This window comes from Phaeodactylum tricornutum, chromosome 20, assembly GCF_000150955.2.
Source record: "Phaeodactylum tricornutum CCAP 1055/1 chromosome 20, whole genome shotgun sequence".
Classification (NCBI taxonomy): Eukaryota; Bacillariophyta; class Bacillariophyceae; order Surirellales; family Neidiaceae; genus Phaeodactylum; species Phaeodactylum tricornutum.
In genome coordinates this window covers 154263-171669 of record NC_011688.1, presented here as the reverse complement: position 1 = coordinate 171669, position 17407 = coordinate 154263, and the positions used below count along the sequence as shown (strand labels likewise).

At 48.1% G+C, this 17407-nt stretch overlaps 6 protein-coding genes across 6 annotated transcripts; 2 read left to right on the top strand and 4 right to left on the bottom strand.

Annotated features, from left to right (window-relative positions):
• Positions 1-1161: 1161 nt before the first annotated feature.
• Positions 1162-4878, top strand: PHATRDRAFT_48962 (predicted protein; the record flags this gene model as incomplete). The annotated part of the gene is made up of 1 exon (XM_002183651.1): positions 1162-4878. One exon carries the CDS (start codon positions 1162-1164, stop codon positions 4876-4878), a length of 3717 nt encoding a protein of 1238 aa, XP_002183687.1.
• Positions 4879-5407: 529 nt separating this feature from the next.
• PHATRDRAFT_39573 (predicted protein) lies at positions 5408-7034 on the bottom strand (the record flags this gene model as incomplete). Its single annotated transcript, XM_002183527.1, has 2 exons — positions 5408-6519; positions 6629-7034. The coding sequence occupies 2 exons, from the start codon at positions 7032-7034 to the stop codon at positions 5408-5410; spliced, it is 1518 nt and encodes a 505-aa protein (XP_002183563.1).
• Positions 7035-7557: 523 nt separating this feature from the next.
• PHATRDRAFT_39572 (predicted protein) lies at positions 7558-9381 on the bottom strand (the record flags this gene model as incomplete). Its single annotated transcript, XM_002183526.1, has 2 exons — positions 7558-8135; positions 8988-9381. 2 exons carry the CDS (start codon positions 9379-9381, stop codon positions 7558-7560), a joined length of 972 nt encoding a protein of 323 aa, XP_002183562.1.
• Positions 9382-10088: 707 nt separating this feature from the next.
• On the bottom strand, positions 10089-11455 carry PHATRDRAFT_39571 (predicted protein; the record flags this gene model as incomplete). The annotated part of the gene is made up of 3 exons (XM_002183525.1): positions 10089-10900; positions 10982-11038; positions 11110-11455. 3 exons carry the CDS (start codon positions 11453-11455, stop codon positions 10089-10091), a joined length of 1215 nt encoding a protein of 404 aa, XP_002183561.1.
• A 2676-nt stretch (positions 11456-14131) lies between these two features.
• On the top strand, positions 14132-14905 carry PHATRDRAFT_48961 (predicted protein; the record flags this gene model as incomplete). The annotated part of the gene is made up of 2 exons (XM_002183650.1): positions 14132-14274; positions 14356-14905. The coding sequence occupies 2 exons, from the start codon at positions 14132-14134 to the stop codon at positions 14903-14905; spliced, it is 693 nt and encodes a 230-aa protein (XP_002183686.1).
• Positions 14906-14970: 65 nt separating this feature from the next.
• PHATRDRAFT_48960 (predicted protein) lies at positions 14971-17280 on the bottom strand (the record flags this gene model as incomplete). Its single annotated transcript, XM_002183524.1, has 1 exon — positions 14971-17280. The coding sequence occupies one exon, from the start codon at positions 17278-17280 to the stop codon at positions 14971-14973; it is 2310 nt and encodes a 769-aa protein (XP_002183560.1).
• Between the last annotated feature and the right edge of the window lie 127 nt (positions 17281-17407).

The window sequence follows — 17407 nt, the reverse complement described above, 5'->3', positions numbered from 1 at the left end:
GTCGTTGTCGTGGCCACGTCGGTTGCCTTGGTACGCAGGATGGTGGGTGGTTCCGTCGCGAGCGGATATTGCAAGGAACGGTAGTCGGACGTGACCGAGGGAGGGTGCGACGACGAAGGGGACGAGTTAGCGGACCAGCATCGACGAGTAACGCGTGTCGGAACAGTCCGTCGTGTGACTGTGAGTAGCGTTCGCAGTACCCCGCTCATAGTGTGTGTGTGTGTTTGTTTGGACGTGACGGGTACAGGGTGTGACAGTGAGGAGTGTCCAAGTAAAGGCGGGCCGATGTGGTGAACCTCCGACTTGTCGAAGCAACACTATCCTAAAGGAGAATGGTCGAGGCTGTTGTCCTTGACTGTGGCAATGTGATGGAGGACAACGAAAAGAGAATGCACGGAGTAACGAGCCACGTGAAACACACGAATCCCTCTCTCCGCAGGGGTGGGATACCTGTCAGGATCAACAACCTCTACCGGTACCGTACCTTTCGTTCCATTGACTATCGTACGTCGTGTGTTTCGATACTGGATGGGTTTACGGACCGGATTCACTGTCAGAGTCCGACGAGCGCAGACCCCGAGATCTGGTTCTGAGCTGCAACAGAGGCCTATGGTATTCCTCACTACCAAATTCAGATTTTTCCGTTTTGTGCACTGTCAAGATTCTAAATTCGGGAGCATCTATACTTCCAAATCGGTTGTCGACAGGCGTGCCATGTTTAATAAGTTTTTATATCTCACCGTTATATCGTAGTAATACCTTGGAGCAACCCTCTCTCGCCCGTTACTGTATATACGCGTCTGTCTATCGTCAAACGGGTAACACTTCGCCAAGGGGAACGACCCTCCGCAAGGAAAGAACACGTTTCCATTCCTACCGGTATTCCTTTTTTTTCGAAATCGACCGCTCGCTACGGAAGTTTGAACGCAGCGGTGCGCGGCGCTGCGATCGTTCTCGGTCCACACAGACAACTAACTACTCCCTGTCATTCCTTTAACCACTTTCACTGTCAGCCTTCACTACCCGAACGCACACTACAGGCGCTTTCAATCCACCACTGTCCATTGCAAAAGGGACTTCCCGAAGCGAATAATATCTTGACAATCCGCTACATTTGACCGACAGCTGCCGCGCATTGGACCGTTTCCCTAAGTCCCCTACATGCCCGTCAAGAAAAGCCAAGCGGCGAGTCGCCGTGCCCCGCGGGACGAAACGCCGCTGTTGGCGCTGACGGAGGCGTCGCAGTCCCGTAACATACCCCAGCACCGCGACAAAAATCACAACGACGATGGCAGCAATAGTACCAGTAGTTCCTGGGCCAACAAGAAACGTAACGGCGCTGGTGGTTTGCGACGCTTGTTTGGAGGCAAGGCCAACAAGGCTGCGGAAATTTCCTCAACTCGGACGACGCAATCGCAACCAGCCGCAAAACGTACGTTAGACGTGCGGCGGTTGCCTGCATTGGCCTCGTCGAGAGGGGCCGAGAATACTGGCTCTGTCGCAACGCCAACGATCAACAGCCCCAACAGTAACACTCATTCGAATCGACCGCACAACCGAAAAGGTAGTATTAGCACGGCACAGCATCATCCTCAGCGACACGTACTGGCGCCGAATGTCAAAGATTCCTCCAAAAAGAATAGACCCTTTCCGGCGCTTCTGTGGCACAACCCCCGTGCGGTTGATCCCCCTGCACACGGGGATGCAGACGACGCCGCTCTCGAGGACGTCACGTCCACACACACGGACGTTTTTGCCGACGAGAAAACGGACGACACTTCCAGTCAAGCCGTAGCGACAACGTCCGCGGATACGTTAGACGCATCCTTTTCGTTGACTGGTGAATCGCACGCATCGTGGGGCGATGCTTCCGTCCAGCAGCCGTTGCACAAACTCTCCTCCCCGACGCCGCGATCCCCCTCCCACGTTGCCTCGTGCTCTGCGCCTCGCACAACCGACCAACAGTACACTTCGTCTGCCACCAAGCAATCCCTCGATCCGGTCAAAGCCCTTCTCTGTCGAGAATTTGGAAAGTATCCCTTTCATTCCACCAATCCGTGGGTCGTTGAAGTGTCACCGGCTGAATGGGACGAAGTGGTTTGGAAATATCGAGTGCTGGTGCAACGGCGGAATCTGGTTCAATCGTCAGCCGAGCCTGAACCCAGTGAATGTCAGACCGCCCAGTCCTTCACCACGGCCTTTACCTGGCGAGACTTGTCCGATTTTGCCTGGCTCGAAGCGTCCTTACGGAACGAATATCACGGCGCTCTGCTCATTCCGCTATTGAATCTGAAACTGGGACAAGCCGTCGTTGACCCACATACGCCAGTAGAACCAGAACCACTCCGCAGCTGGTTGTCGGACGTTTTGAACGGCACCCGGGGAAATGGAGAATGGCGACTTTCTTTCGATTCGGGTTCCACCGTGCCACTGTCGGACCACGAAGAAAATTTGCAAATTAATATTTTGGAATCGGAAAGTATGGAAACGTTTCTGTACCACGCCGCCAGCCCCTTGCAATCCTTGTCTACCGTTGATGGTCCAGCCATACCCTTACCTTCACGATCAGCCGAGCCCCAATCGGAATCCATTTTGCAAAGCTTTTGGTCGGCGGTCCCGTTGGGCTCTTTCTGTGGGGTCAATGAGATGGAACCCAACCACTCAGACCCGACGCTTTCATCGCCATCAAGGTCGGTAACATCCAACTTACCCCTGAGTGTTTTGAACTGCTCCAGTCGCGCTTTATCATCCGCGCCTTCTCTGGATATCATGGACTCCTTCGCCGATAACGCATCCTCCGTCGCGTCACCAAAATACTCTTCAACGATGGCCATTCATTCCGAAAGTATCGAAGCCGAACGTACCCTGATTTTAAACTATCGACAGATAGCTCTACACGCAACAGAACGCTTGCAAATACTGTTGGACGAGGAGGAAAGACTCGGGACTGCCTGGAAGAGGCTTGCCGTTGCCATCGCCCGCCTCTTTACCTACGAAAAGGATGTAGAAACGACAAAACTTGGTGAACTCAAAATTAAACGGGAAAACATGCCCTACTGTGGAATCGATAAGAATGCCGTGGACGAAGCCTTGCGAGCATTGTCCCGACAAAAAACAGATCGCGCCGTTCCAGCCTTGAAACAGGTCCAAGGCATGTTGGCATCGTATTTGGCGGATCTCAGTGCAGTCGATCCATCTCTGGATGCCTACACTAGTGCTATTGTGCAATTGACTTCGTTGGAACAAGGACAACAACAGTCCGAGCAACGAGTAGAGCCGAGCGCGTCCTCCATTAGATGGGAAGAAAAAGTTCGTTTGAAGGTTGACGACGTAAAGAGACAGGCCATGCGATCACTGCACACGTCGACTGCGCCTACTTCACCAAAGCCACGAATGGATCATCCGACGGAGACAGTCTTTCAACGACGTGCGCAGCAAGTCAAACTGCAAGGCGACGAACGTGTGCTGCGATACACGTTGACGACATTTTGTCAGGCTACGCCGTTGAGAACAGCCCGCATGGCATGGCGATATTGGAATACAGAAGCCACGCAGTGCGCCCTGCTGAATTCGGCAGCCATTTCCCTGCGATCAACGTGCAACAACGTCAGTAAGGACGCCGTCTTGGACATGACATCGCGTCATAAAATGCAGGAAAAGGAGGACAACAAAAATGAATTGAATTTGCTGCATCGGCTCCTGAACATCGGTGTTAATTCGAGGAAGTTTCCTCGACAACGCGACGGCGACTCTTTGATTGATGGCGGATGCCGGATTGAAGATGAGGATGATCCTCGGGAAGTTAAGAAGGACATAAGGCGGGTACAGGCGTTGCGGATCGCTGGGGGACGGTTAGGGAAGTGGAATGCCGAATTGGCCCTGGCCATCATTGAAGCTGTCGGTGTTGACGACCCAAACATTCGCGTAGAAGAGACTACTAAAGATTTGCGACTAATCCGAAAGTATGCAATTGGTCTACGTGAAAATTTAAACAGATGTGTTGAAGCCGTTGAGCTTTTGAAAGAATCAATGACAGGAGCGAAACCGGTACAAGGGAATGCTGTGGAAGGCAACGGAGGCCTTCGTGAAAGCCGTGACGCATTTTTGACGGAAATTTCAAAATTGTTTAGTGGTAGCTTCGTTGATATCGAAAACGTAGCCAAAAGCTCGTCACCGTCGATTGCACTCTTATCGAGATTGAGTGTAGACACCAGTGATCCTCTGAATTGGAAAGCATGTTTTCAGGCGGAGTCGATTGGACCGAAGCATGATCTGATGGGAGACCGCGTCGGCGATTTTGCTCTAGCCTATGCCAAGTTGAAAGACTCACAGACCGACCGGCTACTGATGATTCTATCCGATCTTCTTCATGACTACTATGAGCGTGTTGAAATCGTAGAAAGCTTTGTTTACATGGAGTGCGTCGGCATTCAATTGGAAAAATACTTCAGCCAAAAGCGTACGCAAACGTTAACAATGTTTGAGAAGCGGACAGACATCACTTCGGCCATCAATGTTGCTACTCGGAAGCAGCTACCACAGCTTGCGAAAGACCTGCGCGAAAAACTGGATGTTCTCGGCAAGGAAGTGACGCACACAGCTGTGATGGAAACAAAGGAAGCGCATTTGTTAAGCAAATCGCTCAAAGTAGAGCTTCATGAGCTCGCTCTTCGACGGTTAATCCGAGCCCGAGAAGCTTCCACTGAGCTAGTCATCTCGCTCATCATAAATTGGGCGAAAGAGAACGAATCGTCTGCAGCAATGGAACTGAGGACACTGGGAAATGCCATGGCTGCTCTGGAGAAAGCGGTGGGGAATGGCGACATCGTTTTGCCAGGACATCTTTCTGCCCGTCGTAGTACACCAGGAACCTCGTAGATTTAAACCACCTGCTACAGGGATACGATTGTTTCGATCTATTTTTTACTCTTCCCATATCGTTGTCTCGTTCCCCAAATTGTTTATATTTGCATACACGCGCAGCCTGAGAAATGAGTTGTTCGTTACGGTACACTTCCACAGTCGCCGAGCCCTCCTTGCCTAGCATGTTAAAAATAAAAAAGGGTTTGGAGACAGATACAATGATGCATACCGTCTTTCTCTTTTTTCCGCTCTTGCCGATAGAAACCGAGCCGTTTGGTGGACGGGATGCCGGCCGCAGCTGACGATCTCATATGTACTTTGGAGCGACTGAAAGGACCGCTAGATAATGGAGTAGGGATACCGGTAAAACCCTGATAGCAAATCTGCAGCAAAACTCAAACTTGGTAGTTTTCGTACTGTAAAAGGAAAGCGGAATGAAAAAGGAAATAACATACAGTACTGAGTCGTACTGCTAACTGTAGGTCTCATGTCGAACATGGCTGGGGCCGAATTAAGAGATTCACATATTTATGTGGTCTCTGCTTCAATTCGCTGAAGTTCTGCGAGAAGATGCTTCACTTTCACAGTCCATGAATGCCATGATGTTGCTTTGTCCAGGAATTATTACCCTATGGGGGATGTCGTTGTCAACAGAGATGTACGATGGCTTCCGATACACAACACGAGACGCGAGCAAACCAAAAATGAACAAGATCATCCCAATAAGAGCTCCGAAAGCCACCGTACTTCCTGAGGATGTCTCAGATGCTTGCACTACTTCGATCACAAAAGAAGTGAACTGGACGCTTGTAGTCGATGAGAAGGGATTTTCAGGAGGCAGGCCTTGAAGTGCTGCTACGAGATCAAAAACAGCCTGTTCTTGAAATGCGGTAAAAACCTGCACATCTATATCTTCCTGAGATGGAATAAATCCTGATTCTGACGAAAACAGTAGTGTGGTTGCATACGCTACAGCCAAAGGATCTGTTGACTCTGAAAGAGCCAATCCCAAAACGTCGTTGAGCGCTGTGATCAAGTTGAACTCGTATTCCCCCACTAAAAAGTCTTCAAGATATTGAAGGGTGACCGCTTGAGCTTGATCGAACTCCTCCGGTGTTGGTTCCCTACTATCGCTTGTTTGGTACGTAATAACGAAGGGCGAAGCTTCGGTATCAGTGGCTGCTGATGGCGCTCTGGTAGATGGTCCTGAGGTTGGCAAAGTGGAGTCCACTGTCATGGTGGTTGGTACTTGTGTTGCAATAGAATCTACCGTCGGTGATGGTGTGTCGACTGTTGTGGTGCTTGGTGCTTGTGTCGCACTAAAATTTATGGTCGGTGTCGCTGTTTCCTCTCCTATGCCGGTGGGTGTTTGTGTTGTCGTAGAACGTATTGTAGGTGTTGATGTCTCTCGGTTTGGTGCCAGGAGAGCAGTAGGGGAGCTTGTATCAAGGTGCGGACTTAGTGTTGGCTCGACCTCATTTGTAGCTGGCGGCCGAGTTTGGGATATAGTAGGGATAACCGTTACAACGATTGGTCCAGCGGCGGTCGGTGCTGTTGTTTCAGCAACAGTTGGCTGGTCAGTTGCCTCTAAAGACATGGGTACAAACGTGGGGAGTAGAGTGGGCGTCTCAGTCTCGGCGACCTGTGTTGGAGAAACTGTTTGCCGGCTTACAGAGGGGATCGCAGTGGGAAAAATAGCTGGCGGGGATGGTCGAGAAGTTGGATCTGCAGTATCTGTATTCGGAGCATTTGTAGGTTGCACAACCGCAGTTGGCGTCGACGTTTTCAATGATGTTTTGCTTGATTTCTTCGACTTCGAACTCTTCGACTTTTTCGAGCTTCTGCCATCTTTTCCCTTTCCCGTTTTTGACGATGCTGCAATTCAAGGGGGGAAAGTGAATTGGAAATCCATTTAAAAAGGAACATGGCAAATCGCAATTTTTAGGGCGCGTACCTTGTGTTTTCGGATGGGATGTCTGAGAGCTTCGTTTACTGCTCTTGGACTTCCCTTCCCCCTTCCCCGTTTCAGAGGAGCCCCAAGATCGTGTCTCGAATATACTGTGCCTCAGTGGTGGAAGCTTTCTGGTACCTTTAGAAGGCTGCGCTTGAGAAATACGCTGTAGCCCGCATAGAACAAAAATCAAGATTGACCATCGTCGTTGTGTTGTCATCTTCAATGATGGTGTTCAATGTTGACAGCGGACGATACGCGATGATGTCTTTTCTCAATCTCGCACTAAGTTAATGCGTTTGTCGACTTGCTTTGATCTATAGCCATAAAAAAGACCACGCATGTCAAGGACGCATGTCAGGTCAAGGTCGCACGTTGCGATGTTGAGGAAAAAAGTGATTCCAACGCTCAACGCATTTCGAAATTGGGAAATACACTCCATTGTAGATATCCTGATATTCCTGAAATGTCCGACGCTATGCCAAAGGTAAAACGGAAAGCAATACTGAAACATGCGACAATATTTGATCAATATGTATAGGTGCGATGACCACCAACTTTAAGTGGGCACCAGGAGATTCAGCACTTACAATTAATATATGCACTTCGAGGGAAGTACTCCTTGATCTAGAGTAAACAGAATACCTGAAACAAGCAGTCACATACATCGGTGATGATCTCCTTCTTTCTCTAGTAAATTTAGGGTTTTATACTTTTGAACCTGAAAGAAGGGGTTCCAAAAATCATCGTATCAGATCTCCTTGCGAAATCCTAAAGGGAGCCTGGAAGAGGGGGTCATATCCACCACGTGTTTCTTCGTTAGGACCAAACTCTATCGTCATATCATCATCGCATTCTATACCACCGAGAGGATTTATGGACGGCCCTCCGATTGACGATGAGCAATCAGATGTGGAATCAATCACTTCCATTGTGTGAACTCCATGTATCCTGTCGTCCAACGCAGTTAGCTTATACCTTTGTAGAAGTGCCGATTCGCTGCACTTCTGAACAGTGCATGCGCCACCAATAGCACATACAAGAGCAACGGTTGTCACGAGAGCAGCGATTCCGACTACAGAAAGACCTTGCCCTGTTGCCAATGCTATTTGGCCCTCACCGACTCTTGGCAAACGCGAGTAGGCGACTTTTCCTGTTGACGAAAAGGGATTCTGTTCGGGTAAATTTCCAAGGAGAAGTAGAAGAGTTTGCACAGCAGGTAGTTGAAAGGCAGCCATCATTAGATTGTCCAATTCCAAGGCTGAAGGAATGAGACTCGAGCTTTTGAGGAACTCGACGGTTGCATCATACTGAATTTGCACTGGGTTATTCAATGTGGTGACTGGATTGATGGATATACTATCCACGGTTACTTCGTCTTTGAAATCGAAAAATGAATTCAAATACTCTTCAATGTACGCCGTTGTGACAGCTTCAGCCTCTTTAAAGTCTTGCTCAGATGGTGATGTACCCTGCGAGAAATCGTATTCCACACTAAAGCGTGTGATTTCAATGGATGAATCCGCAGGGGGTATGGTTAAGCTCGGTATCGTCGCTACAGTTGGTTCTACTCCGGACAGAAGCGTGGGTGCATTTGTGTCCAAATCAGGAGCCACTGGCCTATCACTTGCACTTCTCCCAGATGTAGGACTGTTCGTGGGTACTTCGGTAGCCGTGGGAACGCTAGATTCTGTTGCACTCAACGTGGGGGCAGCTGTGTCGAATGTAACAGTTGAAGGCTCTTCACCCGGAGCAACGGTCGGGCTTAGAATTGTGGGGGCTATTGTTGCTTCAACGTCTGGAGTAAGCGATGGCTCCAGAGCTGGCAATGATGAAGGCTCAGGAACGGGAGATACAGTAGGCTCCACACGCGGAACAACGGTCGGCTCTTCGATGGGAGTAACCGTGGGTTCGATCCGAGGCGGTAGCGTTGGCTCACCTTCCATGTCATTGGAGGGAAGCTCGGTCGGAACAGTTGCTACATCTTGAGGAGTGCCAGTCACATCCGTAGCTGGTTCCAGAAACGAGGGCGATGTAGTTGGCATCAGAAGGGGGAGGGACTGCGGTGTTTGTGTGGCTATTGGTTCTGAAGTCTCTTGAGGTTGCCATGGCGTTGGGGCGCTTGATTTCTTGCTTTCCTTCGAATTGTCGGACTTCTTCGACTTTGACTCACTGCTTCCTGCCTTACTTGAGCTTGATCTGCTTTTGCCACTTCGGCTTTTTCCCGCCTTTTTGCTTTTCGTCGATGCTGTTATCGCCACAAATGCATGAGTAGGTAATACCGTTGGTGGAGGGGTAGGAGATGGTGTTGGGTAGGCAGAAGAGGTGGGCGAAGATGATTGTTTTGACCTCAAGCTTTTCTGCATTTTGCTTTTTGTAGATTTGGAGCTGGTGCGTTTCTTCTCGCCGCTACTTGAGCGGCTTCCTCGCCCCTTTCCTTTCCCCTGCAAGAAGCGCTTCAAGGCACGGTCATCTGTTCTTGAGACGAGCTTCTCTACGCCAATCCCCAATACCCCAGACGACAGAATGAACAGAGAGTATAAGAGAATAAAACATTGAATGTTCATCGTGGCAAGGGATGCTCTTGTGGACACTCCAGTTTTCTGTCTTCCCACCGTTTTTGTGATTGTGAGTGACGATGAGGTAAAACATCGGTTGAGACAAAGATTCGTTTTCAAATATAACCGCCATTCACCTGATATTTTATCCTACTATACGAAATATCCCTTAAAAAGGGCCGTTGGAACGTCTTTTAGTCAAAGTCGTGATTCACAATCGGGACAAAAATATGATTCGACATGACGTTTGGAGTTTTGTCGCGCTATGAAACAACAGCGAAAAGACCAAAATGCTTTCTTCTTCCGCAAGCTGCGGTATCTTTGACTGTAAGAAGCAGACTGACAGTGAGCAATCATCCCCACTTGATGGCCTGCTTCGTCTGGTGCAAGTGTCTCCGTCTGCTAAATTTGATTTCCCTCGCAATTATGGAGTCCTCGTTTAGACGGTCGGATGAGAATCTATCCGAAATCAATTGCTTTTCCTTCTGAAGCACTAAAAATTTAATGGAAAAGACAGTTTTCCCATAGGTGGAAAGGGTATTCTTTCCAATAAAGCTAAACGCAGAAATGCTTGTGAATATTAATGGAAGAGTGAAGGACAACTAATGGCTTTTGCGCAATTCACAATTTCATTCTCTAAGGATATGGGTCACACGAACTCTTACAAATTTAACCTGATGGCGAAAACAAACAGAACAACCTGCTCCGTTTCGCCTTTACAGTTGGACTTCCGAAAGTTGGCCTCTTTCTTCAAAGTCGCACTCGTCGTCCGTTTCCTCTTCAGCTCCTTCTTCGAGAATGGGATGATTTGATGGAGCGACCTGAAAGTCGCCCAATTCCGATACCGAGGAGCCATCTGCGTCGTTCATTGCATGTGTTTGATTAACCACCGATTGGGAATCCATTGACGAGCCTCCACACGTGTCACCAGCAACTGTCATCTGCCCATCTTCATCGAGGCGCTTGCCAACTTCCTCTCTTTCCTTTCGGCGATACATAACTACACCAGCGATGATAAAGATAAGGGCTCCAGCACCGGCTGCTACCGCGATTCCGGCTGCTCTTGCGGCGGAGTCTGCACTAGTCGCGGGTACGGTAGCGGAAGTAGATCCTTCAAAAGTAACAAGCGACGTTGTTTGGAAGATGTTGCTGATTGGCAAACTGTTCAAAAGAGAAATGTAGATTGCCAAGTTGTCGTCGCGGAACGCACTGGCCAACAACTCGTCGAATTCCTCTGTAGAAGGAATAAAGGAAGCCGACGCAAACGTAAGCTGTGTTCTGTAATCAATCTCGACAGGCTGTCCAAACTGAAAGTTGTTGTCAGTCATCATCGTGTCGGCAATCACAAAGTCTACAAGACTCGTCTCTTGGAAATTTGCTCGAAAGTACTCATTCAAATAGTTCGCTGTGAGATTTGCGACCGAAACATACTCGCTTGCGAGAGGGAGGCGGAATTGTTCGATGGTATACAGAATCGTGAATGGAGAAATAGATACTGGTGTCAACGTGGGCGCAGGCGTCGAATTTGCTGATGGACGGGAAGGTACAGTTAGTGAAAAATCTAGTTTATTAAATTTCGGGCAAATAGGTTCTGCTTCGCTGTACTTACGTGACTCACTCATTGTACTACCAAACGGGGAGGTTGTAGTGATAGTAGGAGGTGCCACTGAATGTTAAGTCGGTTAGGATCTTTCAATTTGGGTTTTTCCTTTTTAATGTAAGACAAGCGCAACTTACCAATTGGAGCCGTAGTAGGGGTCGGAACTGTGGGAACGAGCGAAATTTCTTTGCCACCACCCTTTCCACTTTTATCGCTCTTTTTGCTGCTTCCTTTTCCCTTTGACTTGGACGATTTGGACCAGCTGGCCTTTGAGGATTTCGATGATAGGCTGTAGTCGATTCCCTTTCCTTTACCTTTACCCTTGCCCTTCCCAATGACTGGCATACTCATGCTCAGTTCTATGTAATTATTCATCAGCTCTCGCTTCTCAAATACGCTTTTATGGATTTGCGCCTCGTCATTAGGCTGAGCAAGGCTGGCTGCATCCAGAAGAATCATAGCAAAAAGTAGAATTCGCATCATTCTGTTAATTTTAATCAATCTGCAACTTGATGAAGGAGTAGCTTGTATAGAAAGGTTGCAACAATGTGAGAGGTGCCTTTACTGTCAAGGCAGAAGGATGCTTGAGGTATAGTGTCGACGTTTAGGAAAGACAAGACTCGTATCGTATCGCGGTATCACGGAAAAGTCGATCTTGTGAGGCGATCACCAATTTTGTGAGGTAGTGCGTTGAGTTTTTTGTGTTGAAGTGCAATCGCTTTGTCTAAGCGCTGGTTGGGACCACTCCCTAACTGTCAAGAGTCACAATATGGTTTCGGGATTCGATTTTCGCCATGACAAATCTTGTATTAGAATTTTTCGCTCACACTATTTACACTTATCAGCTATTTCCCTTGCTAGCTTCAGATTCTCTACAGGACTCAATTTTCAAAGTGAAATTAAGGCAATGCCAGGGTGCCTTTTTTATTCGAATTCAGTGAGGGCAAAAGAAATGAGAAGGTCGAAAGCGTCCGAACGCCAAAACCGGATGGGGACATGTGGCGGACCTCTATAGAGAGTCATTTGCTGTTTCTCGTACTGCCTCTGAAATCCCATCATAATATCAAATCGTTGTAAGCTTATGCTAGGACTTGGCTCTCAAAGTCGTCACTATGTGAAGAAAGCAAATCCACTTATGGTCAATTTGTTTACTGCTTGTTTCCAATTTTCTCGGTTTCTGTGTACAGATGAATTTCCTGCACATTGTTCCCATCCGTTAACTTTAGCATCCTTATTCGAAAGTATTGCATGTACATTGAATCCACATTCACAAGTGCTATATGTCCTTCGCCGCTTTTTCAATTTCATCTGGAGTGCTAAGAGTTCAGAAAAAATGAAAAAGCATTTATTTTTAAGAATGGTTGACAGCGTTCTACCGATATTCTGGTGGGGTCACATTGGTACATGTTTCGAAGATTTGCCATGATAGCAATCCTCTGTCACAGATGTATCAACTATGTACTACTACTGGGTCTGCAACTATGTACTACTGCTGGGTCTGTTAGCGCATTTATTGCTGGGCTCCGCTGATTTTTGGACTGACGGTGAATAGATGAGGAAGCTTTCGTTTTTGCCGAACTACTACAGACGGAATCATGTGTAGCAGATATAGTAGCAAACGAGGTAGCTGTAAAAAAGGTTTTTCTGAACACAACACTGAAAACACATGACTTTGAATAATTTTTAAAGAAACACCGCAAACCAGCCTTAAAAAGAGCAAGCAAGACTATAAAGTTTTTGACAGTGAGATAAATCTACGAGCCTATATTTCTAGCCACAGTGGGTAGCCCCTGGCATTCAATCCCTTGGTGACGGAGTTATAGCGCCGTGCCTTTGTCTCTTACTGGCAAAGAGCAGCTTCGCAATTGCGTAGAGACAGCCACTAATGCTGTCATGAGTTTTCTGAGGAGAAATGATTTTCTTCGTAAACCAAAACACTGCACCAGACCCCGGAACGTCTCTTGCTACTTTCTCGGGACAGGAAGAAGAGAATGAAACTTAAAAGGTCGCGACCTAGTAAACCCAAAACCATTCAACTTTTTTAATGACAAATATAGGTAATTGCGACAAATTATTGCAATCCTTTACTGTCAATGCAAAGAAAGCCTTATCGGATATCTTAGCAGCAACAACTGGTATGTATATTCTCCTTAATCATTTTGTGAAGGCCTTAGAGCAAAGATCCTTTGCAAACATGGCATCCATTTAATAAAAGTATGTTATGCCCAGAGCAATTGTTGGCCTGTTAGTGCCCTACAAGATGCTCTTTTCCAATTGGTGATTATCAACCAGACTGTGAGACAGTTTTACTGTTGAAAAAGCCACGGGATCTCATATTCTTGTTCCTCTTCCGGTTCTGTAAAAATCACCGTAGTGGATACATAGGTCCATATTTTCCGTACATTCCATACAGGACATGATGATACGTAACACAAGATTAAATTATAGGTGCTGTGACATACTACTATGTCACATCACCAGATCCATTACCACTGGATTTGTTCACAGTTAGGCATCTTACATTTACGTTTGAGGAAAACCGCTAATTTGGCCTCTGCGACACGAAAAAACCGCTATTTCGGCCAAATCTGAAAAATTCTAAGTACCTTAGATTGAGCGCGAAACGGCTTATAAGTAAAATTAGCAATTGGAAAATAAGCCAATGCTTGGTGTATGCTCTGTATATGATGTAGCGGTTTTCCTCTTAACGTTTACACCACAAAAATCTGAAAGTGTCTTTTCCTCTTCACAACGTGGAACCTAGTAGAAGACACTACGACAGCGCAGTGACCCAAATGTAATAAGCCTGTCATGAATAGTCACCTTATTTCATTTCGTATCAGATATCGATATGACAATTGTTTGTTAAGTATGCCCCTTTAGATGTAGATATATTGAAAACACTGAAACATTGCTTTTCACACTGTACCCGAAAAAGTAAACCAAAACCTCTGACAACGTTGGATTGTGAATAGCCTAGAAAGGGAAGAAACATACAAGGATGCGTTGATTGATTTTCAAAGTCTCAGCACAATGTACTTCCATCGCAAGCTATTTTTCCTGTCTACTTTGTTCTCATTTTTGGTAACCCCGTATTGCGGTTTCACAGTTCGGTAAGAACGCTGGAAAAGAGCCGTCCAAATCAGAGTTTTGTGTGGAATGCCTCTCACAATCTTTGTGCTGCCGTATGTTCGTGATAGCCGCGGGCAAAGTCCGCGTCCGTCTATTTGCAGATATGTCGGTGATGCTCGAGGGGATTATTACGGCGAAAGCGCCGGCTCCTTTATGGTCAAGGAGTTCGAGTAAGTGATTCTCTGTACATTTCTGTTTACCTACTTGCTTCACGCTTCCTTACAAGTGTACTGTTTGGCCTTTTTGTGTAGCTCGTATGACCAGCTGCAGGAAGTCGTTAAGTTGGCTGCGATGCCGTTGCCAGAACGCCCCGACGGTATTGTTTGTGTGGCAAAAATCACATCGGCGAAGTACGAGGATTGTCGAGCGACCGAGGCAGAATACGAGCGCATGGCTCGAAAGAATCCTTCTACGATATTCATGAGATGTTTTGCCGAGTACGAAAACGCTGATTTATTGATCTCGCAAGCGAATATTAATGTGTGGCCTACCTTTGATCTGTTCTATCAAGGAAATCGTGTGGCGCGTATTGAAGGTAGTAATCACGTAGAAGTGGAAGAACTGTTGGAACGTTACCAGTTTCAGAATTCCAAGTTGGATCTGTTTAGCGAAGTCTCTCCAGAACCTTGGGGCGACGGTAAAGTCCGTGACGCAACCAGAACGCCCCGAACAACCAACAGATTTGTACCCGGGTATGACTGGGGTTCAGATCGAGGATTCTTTGACGATGCGGCCGATAAAGCACAATCAGATTTTGAGGATACCTTCGGCAATTGGCTGCCAAATACCGACGACAAGTAAACATGAAATGGCTCGTAATTTATCAATATTTTTAGACAAAACCAAGAGTGTGCTATGCTCCTCGTTCAAATTTTCCCCTTATTCCGCTCCATTGATGCCGACGCTTGCTCGGCCTCTTCCTTTTCCCGCTGTCGCTTTTCGTCAATGAAATCCAGCTCCCAAAAGTCCGCTGGAGTTTCGGGTGGAGTAAACGACGCCCGATGGCGACTGTACTGAAGGGGTTCGTTGGTCTGACTAAGATCGTGCCCTTGTTCGCGCAAAATTTCCAAAAAGCGACGGCATTCCGTACAGTCGTGGCATGGCAGGTTTTGACGCTGGGCCCTACAGCGGACAGTTTCCTGGTAGGCAAAAGTGGGTTTCTGGCTATGCTCACACCCTACGACACCATCCTCGTCGTCCCACAAAGCGTCCTTGCGCGAATCGGCTCCACCATACGTACGACGTCGTGTCATTCTCTGGTCGTTGCGAGATTTTTCCCAAGTTGGGTGTTCGCTACACTTAGCTCTTGACGCCGCCTCATCGGTCACGTCCAGATCTTTCAAAAAAGTTCGCGCCGATCTGTTGGAAATCCAAGTCGTGGAATGGTTTCCGGGAGTTGCCGTTGGCATTTTGCGATTGGTTGCCGTTCCCAAAGGTATGTTGTTGACTTTCCTCTGTAGTTGCGAATCACGACGAGCACTGTCCTGGTGCGTATTGGAGGAACCGTAGTCGGAGCCAGCTGTAGCCTCTGTGGTCTGGAGGCGAGACAACCTATTTGCTTTCGAAGAAATGGTCTCCAAAGAGGCAAAAGCACTAGCATTTGTTGTCACGCATACGGTCTGGGAAGCGAGCATGTCTTGGGAAGTGAGATGTGCGGTACTTGATGAGGCACCCGGGGATGGCGGAGGGAAAGGAACTCCCTTTGTTCTTGAGTAGAGCTGGGAGAAGGAAAGTTCGTTTGGGTCCATCGTCTGAGAGCCTTCCGAAAGAATAGGTGATTCGATAGTGGGGGAAACTTGGGACAACGATTGAGACAGCGTTTGCGTTGAGGGCTCGAACGCCAAGTCGGTCGGTTTCTTTAGCCGAGAGTGTGCTATAGTACGAGAGTCGTCCAAGCCTGGGGTAATTGTGGAACCCACTGGATCCGTGCTGAACAGTGGCGCACCTTGTTGGGCCCGCAACTCGTGTAGGAGTTGAACCAGTTCGTCGTGTCGGTCGCTTAAGACAGCCATCCGTTGTTGCATATCGACAATGGATAAGTGTTGCTGTTGAATTAACTCACCTTGTTGTTTCGTCAACTTTCGAGCGGCGTCCCAGACATGGGTGTTCTGAGACGTGTAGGTCGTATTTATTTGTGGAGACTGTCTTTGCTGAAAAGCAGTTCCGGAATGGTACTTTGATTCCTCTATCGACGTAAGCAATGAACGTGGGGCTTCCGCCGCGGTAGTCTGTCTAACAGGAATGGTTGTGGGAGATCGCGGTGTAGTCTTATTGGTAGTGGCTTGTCTAACTTTTTGCTTCTTGGGCGGCGACGACAGTTTCGTCGAGTCGGGACTTTTCCTTTTGTTCTGTGCACTGGTGGTAGGGGGTGTGCCTTTGTTTTCCCGAGCCGCGGTGGCGTCGCACCCCGCATCCACCAAAGAGGCGGTAGTTCCTGACGAAGGCGAAGATTTGTTTCGAGTGTCCCGACGGTGTGTGACGGCTGGAGCTGACGACGACGACGGTATTGCGAGGTACGATGCGTCCACTGACGACGGCGGACGTCGACAAGCACACGCTTGACAGCGTTTGCTTCGCAATCGATTCCGTAGTGTACACTGTGGACAGGCCCATTCGTCTTCGGCTACCGTATCAGTAGCGTTGGCGGAGTCCGTGCACGCATCGGGAGGCGTGGTTGCGGTGCGGTGCTCCTGCTCTGGCGTACCACTGTCGTCGTGAGTAACAGTACTAGCGGTTGCGGTTGATGTTGTTGTCCTAGCGTCTCCGACGACGACCGGCATCGCCGCCTCGTTGGATTGAAGTACCGTAGAAGCGTAAGTCTCCAATCGTGGTATTCCTCCGTTTGGATTGGAATCGCGGTTGGGATCGGCATCGTGACGAGAGATATCACGGGTGAGCGGCAACGAACGCCGTCGTTGGGTTTGTTTCGTGTTCTTCCGCTGGAGGTTTTGTAGAAAGCACGAAAGTCGTCGTTTGGAACCTTTTTCTTCCCGTAGGACGGATTGCTTGTCGGCAGAACTCATCATGATCGACGACGATTGCTGTAGGTACGGATCAATGGCAAGTAGGAGTCGTCTCGAGTCGATACCTCGTTCCGTGCACTCACCGTTACCGTCAGCCAGCCATCGCAAACAACACGTTCGGGTACAACGACGGCTATCACACACGGCTCTCATCACCGCACAAACCTTTCTACGAAATCTGTTCCAATCCGGCGCGAACTATAGTACTCCGACATGTCCGAATGTCGGTGAGATATGTAACATTTATTTGGCAAAAGTCGTGGGCTGTTTGTGTACTGTG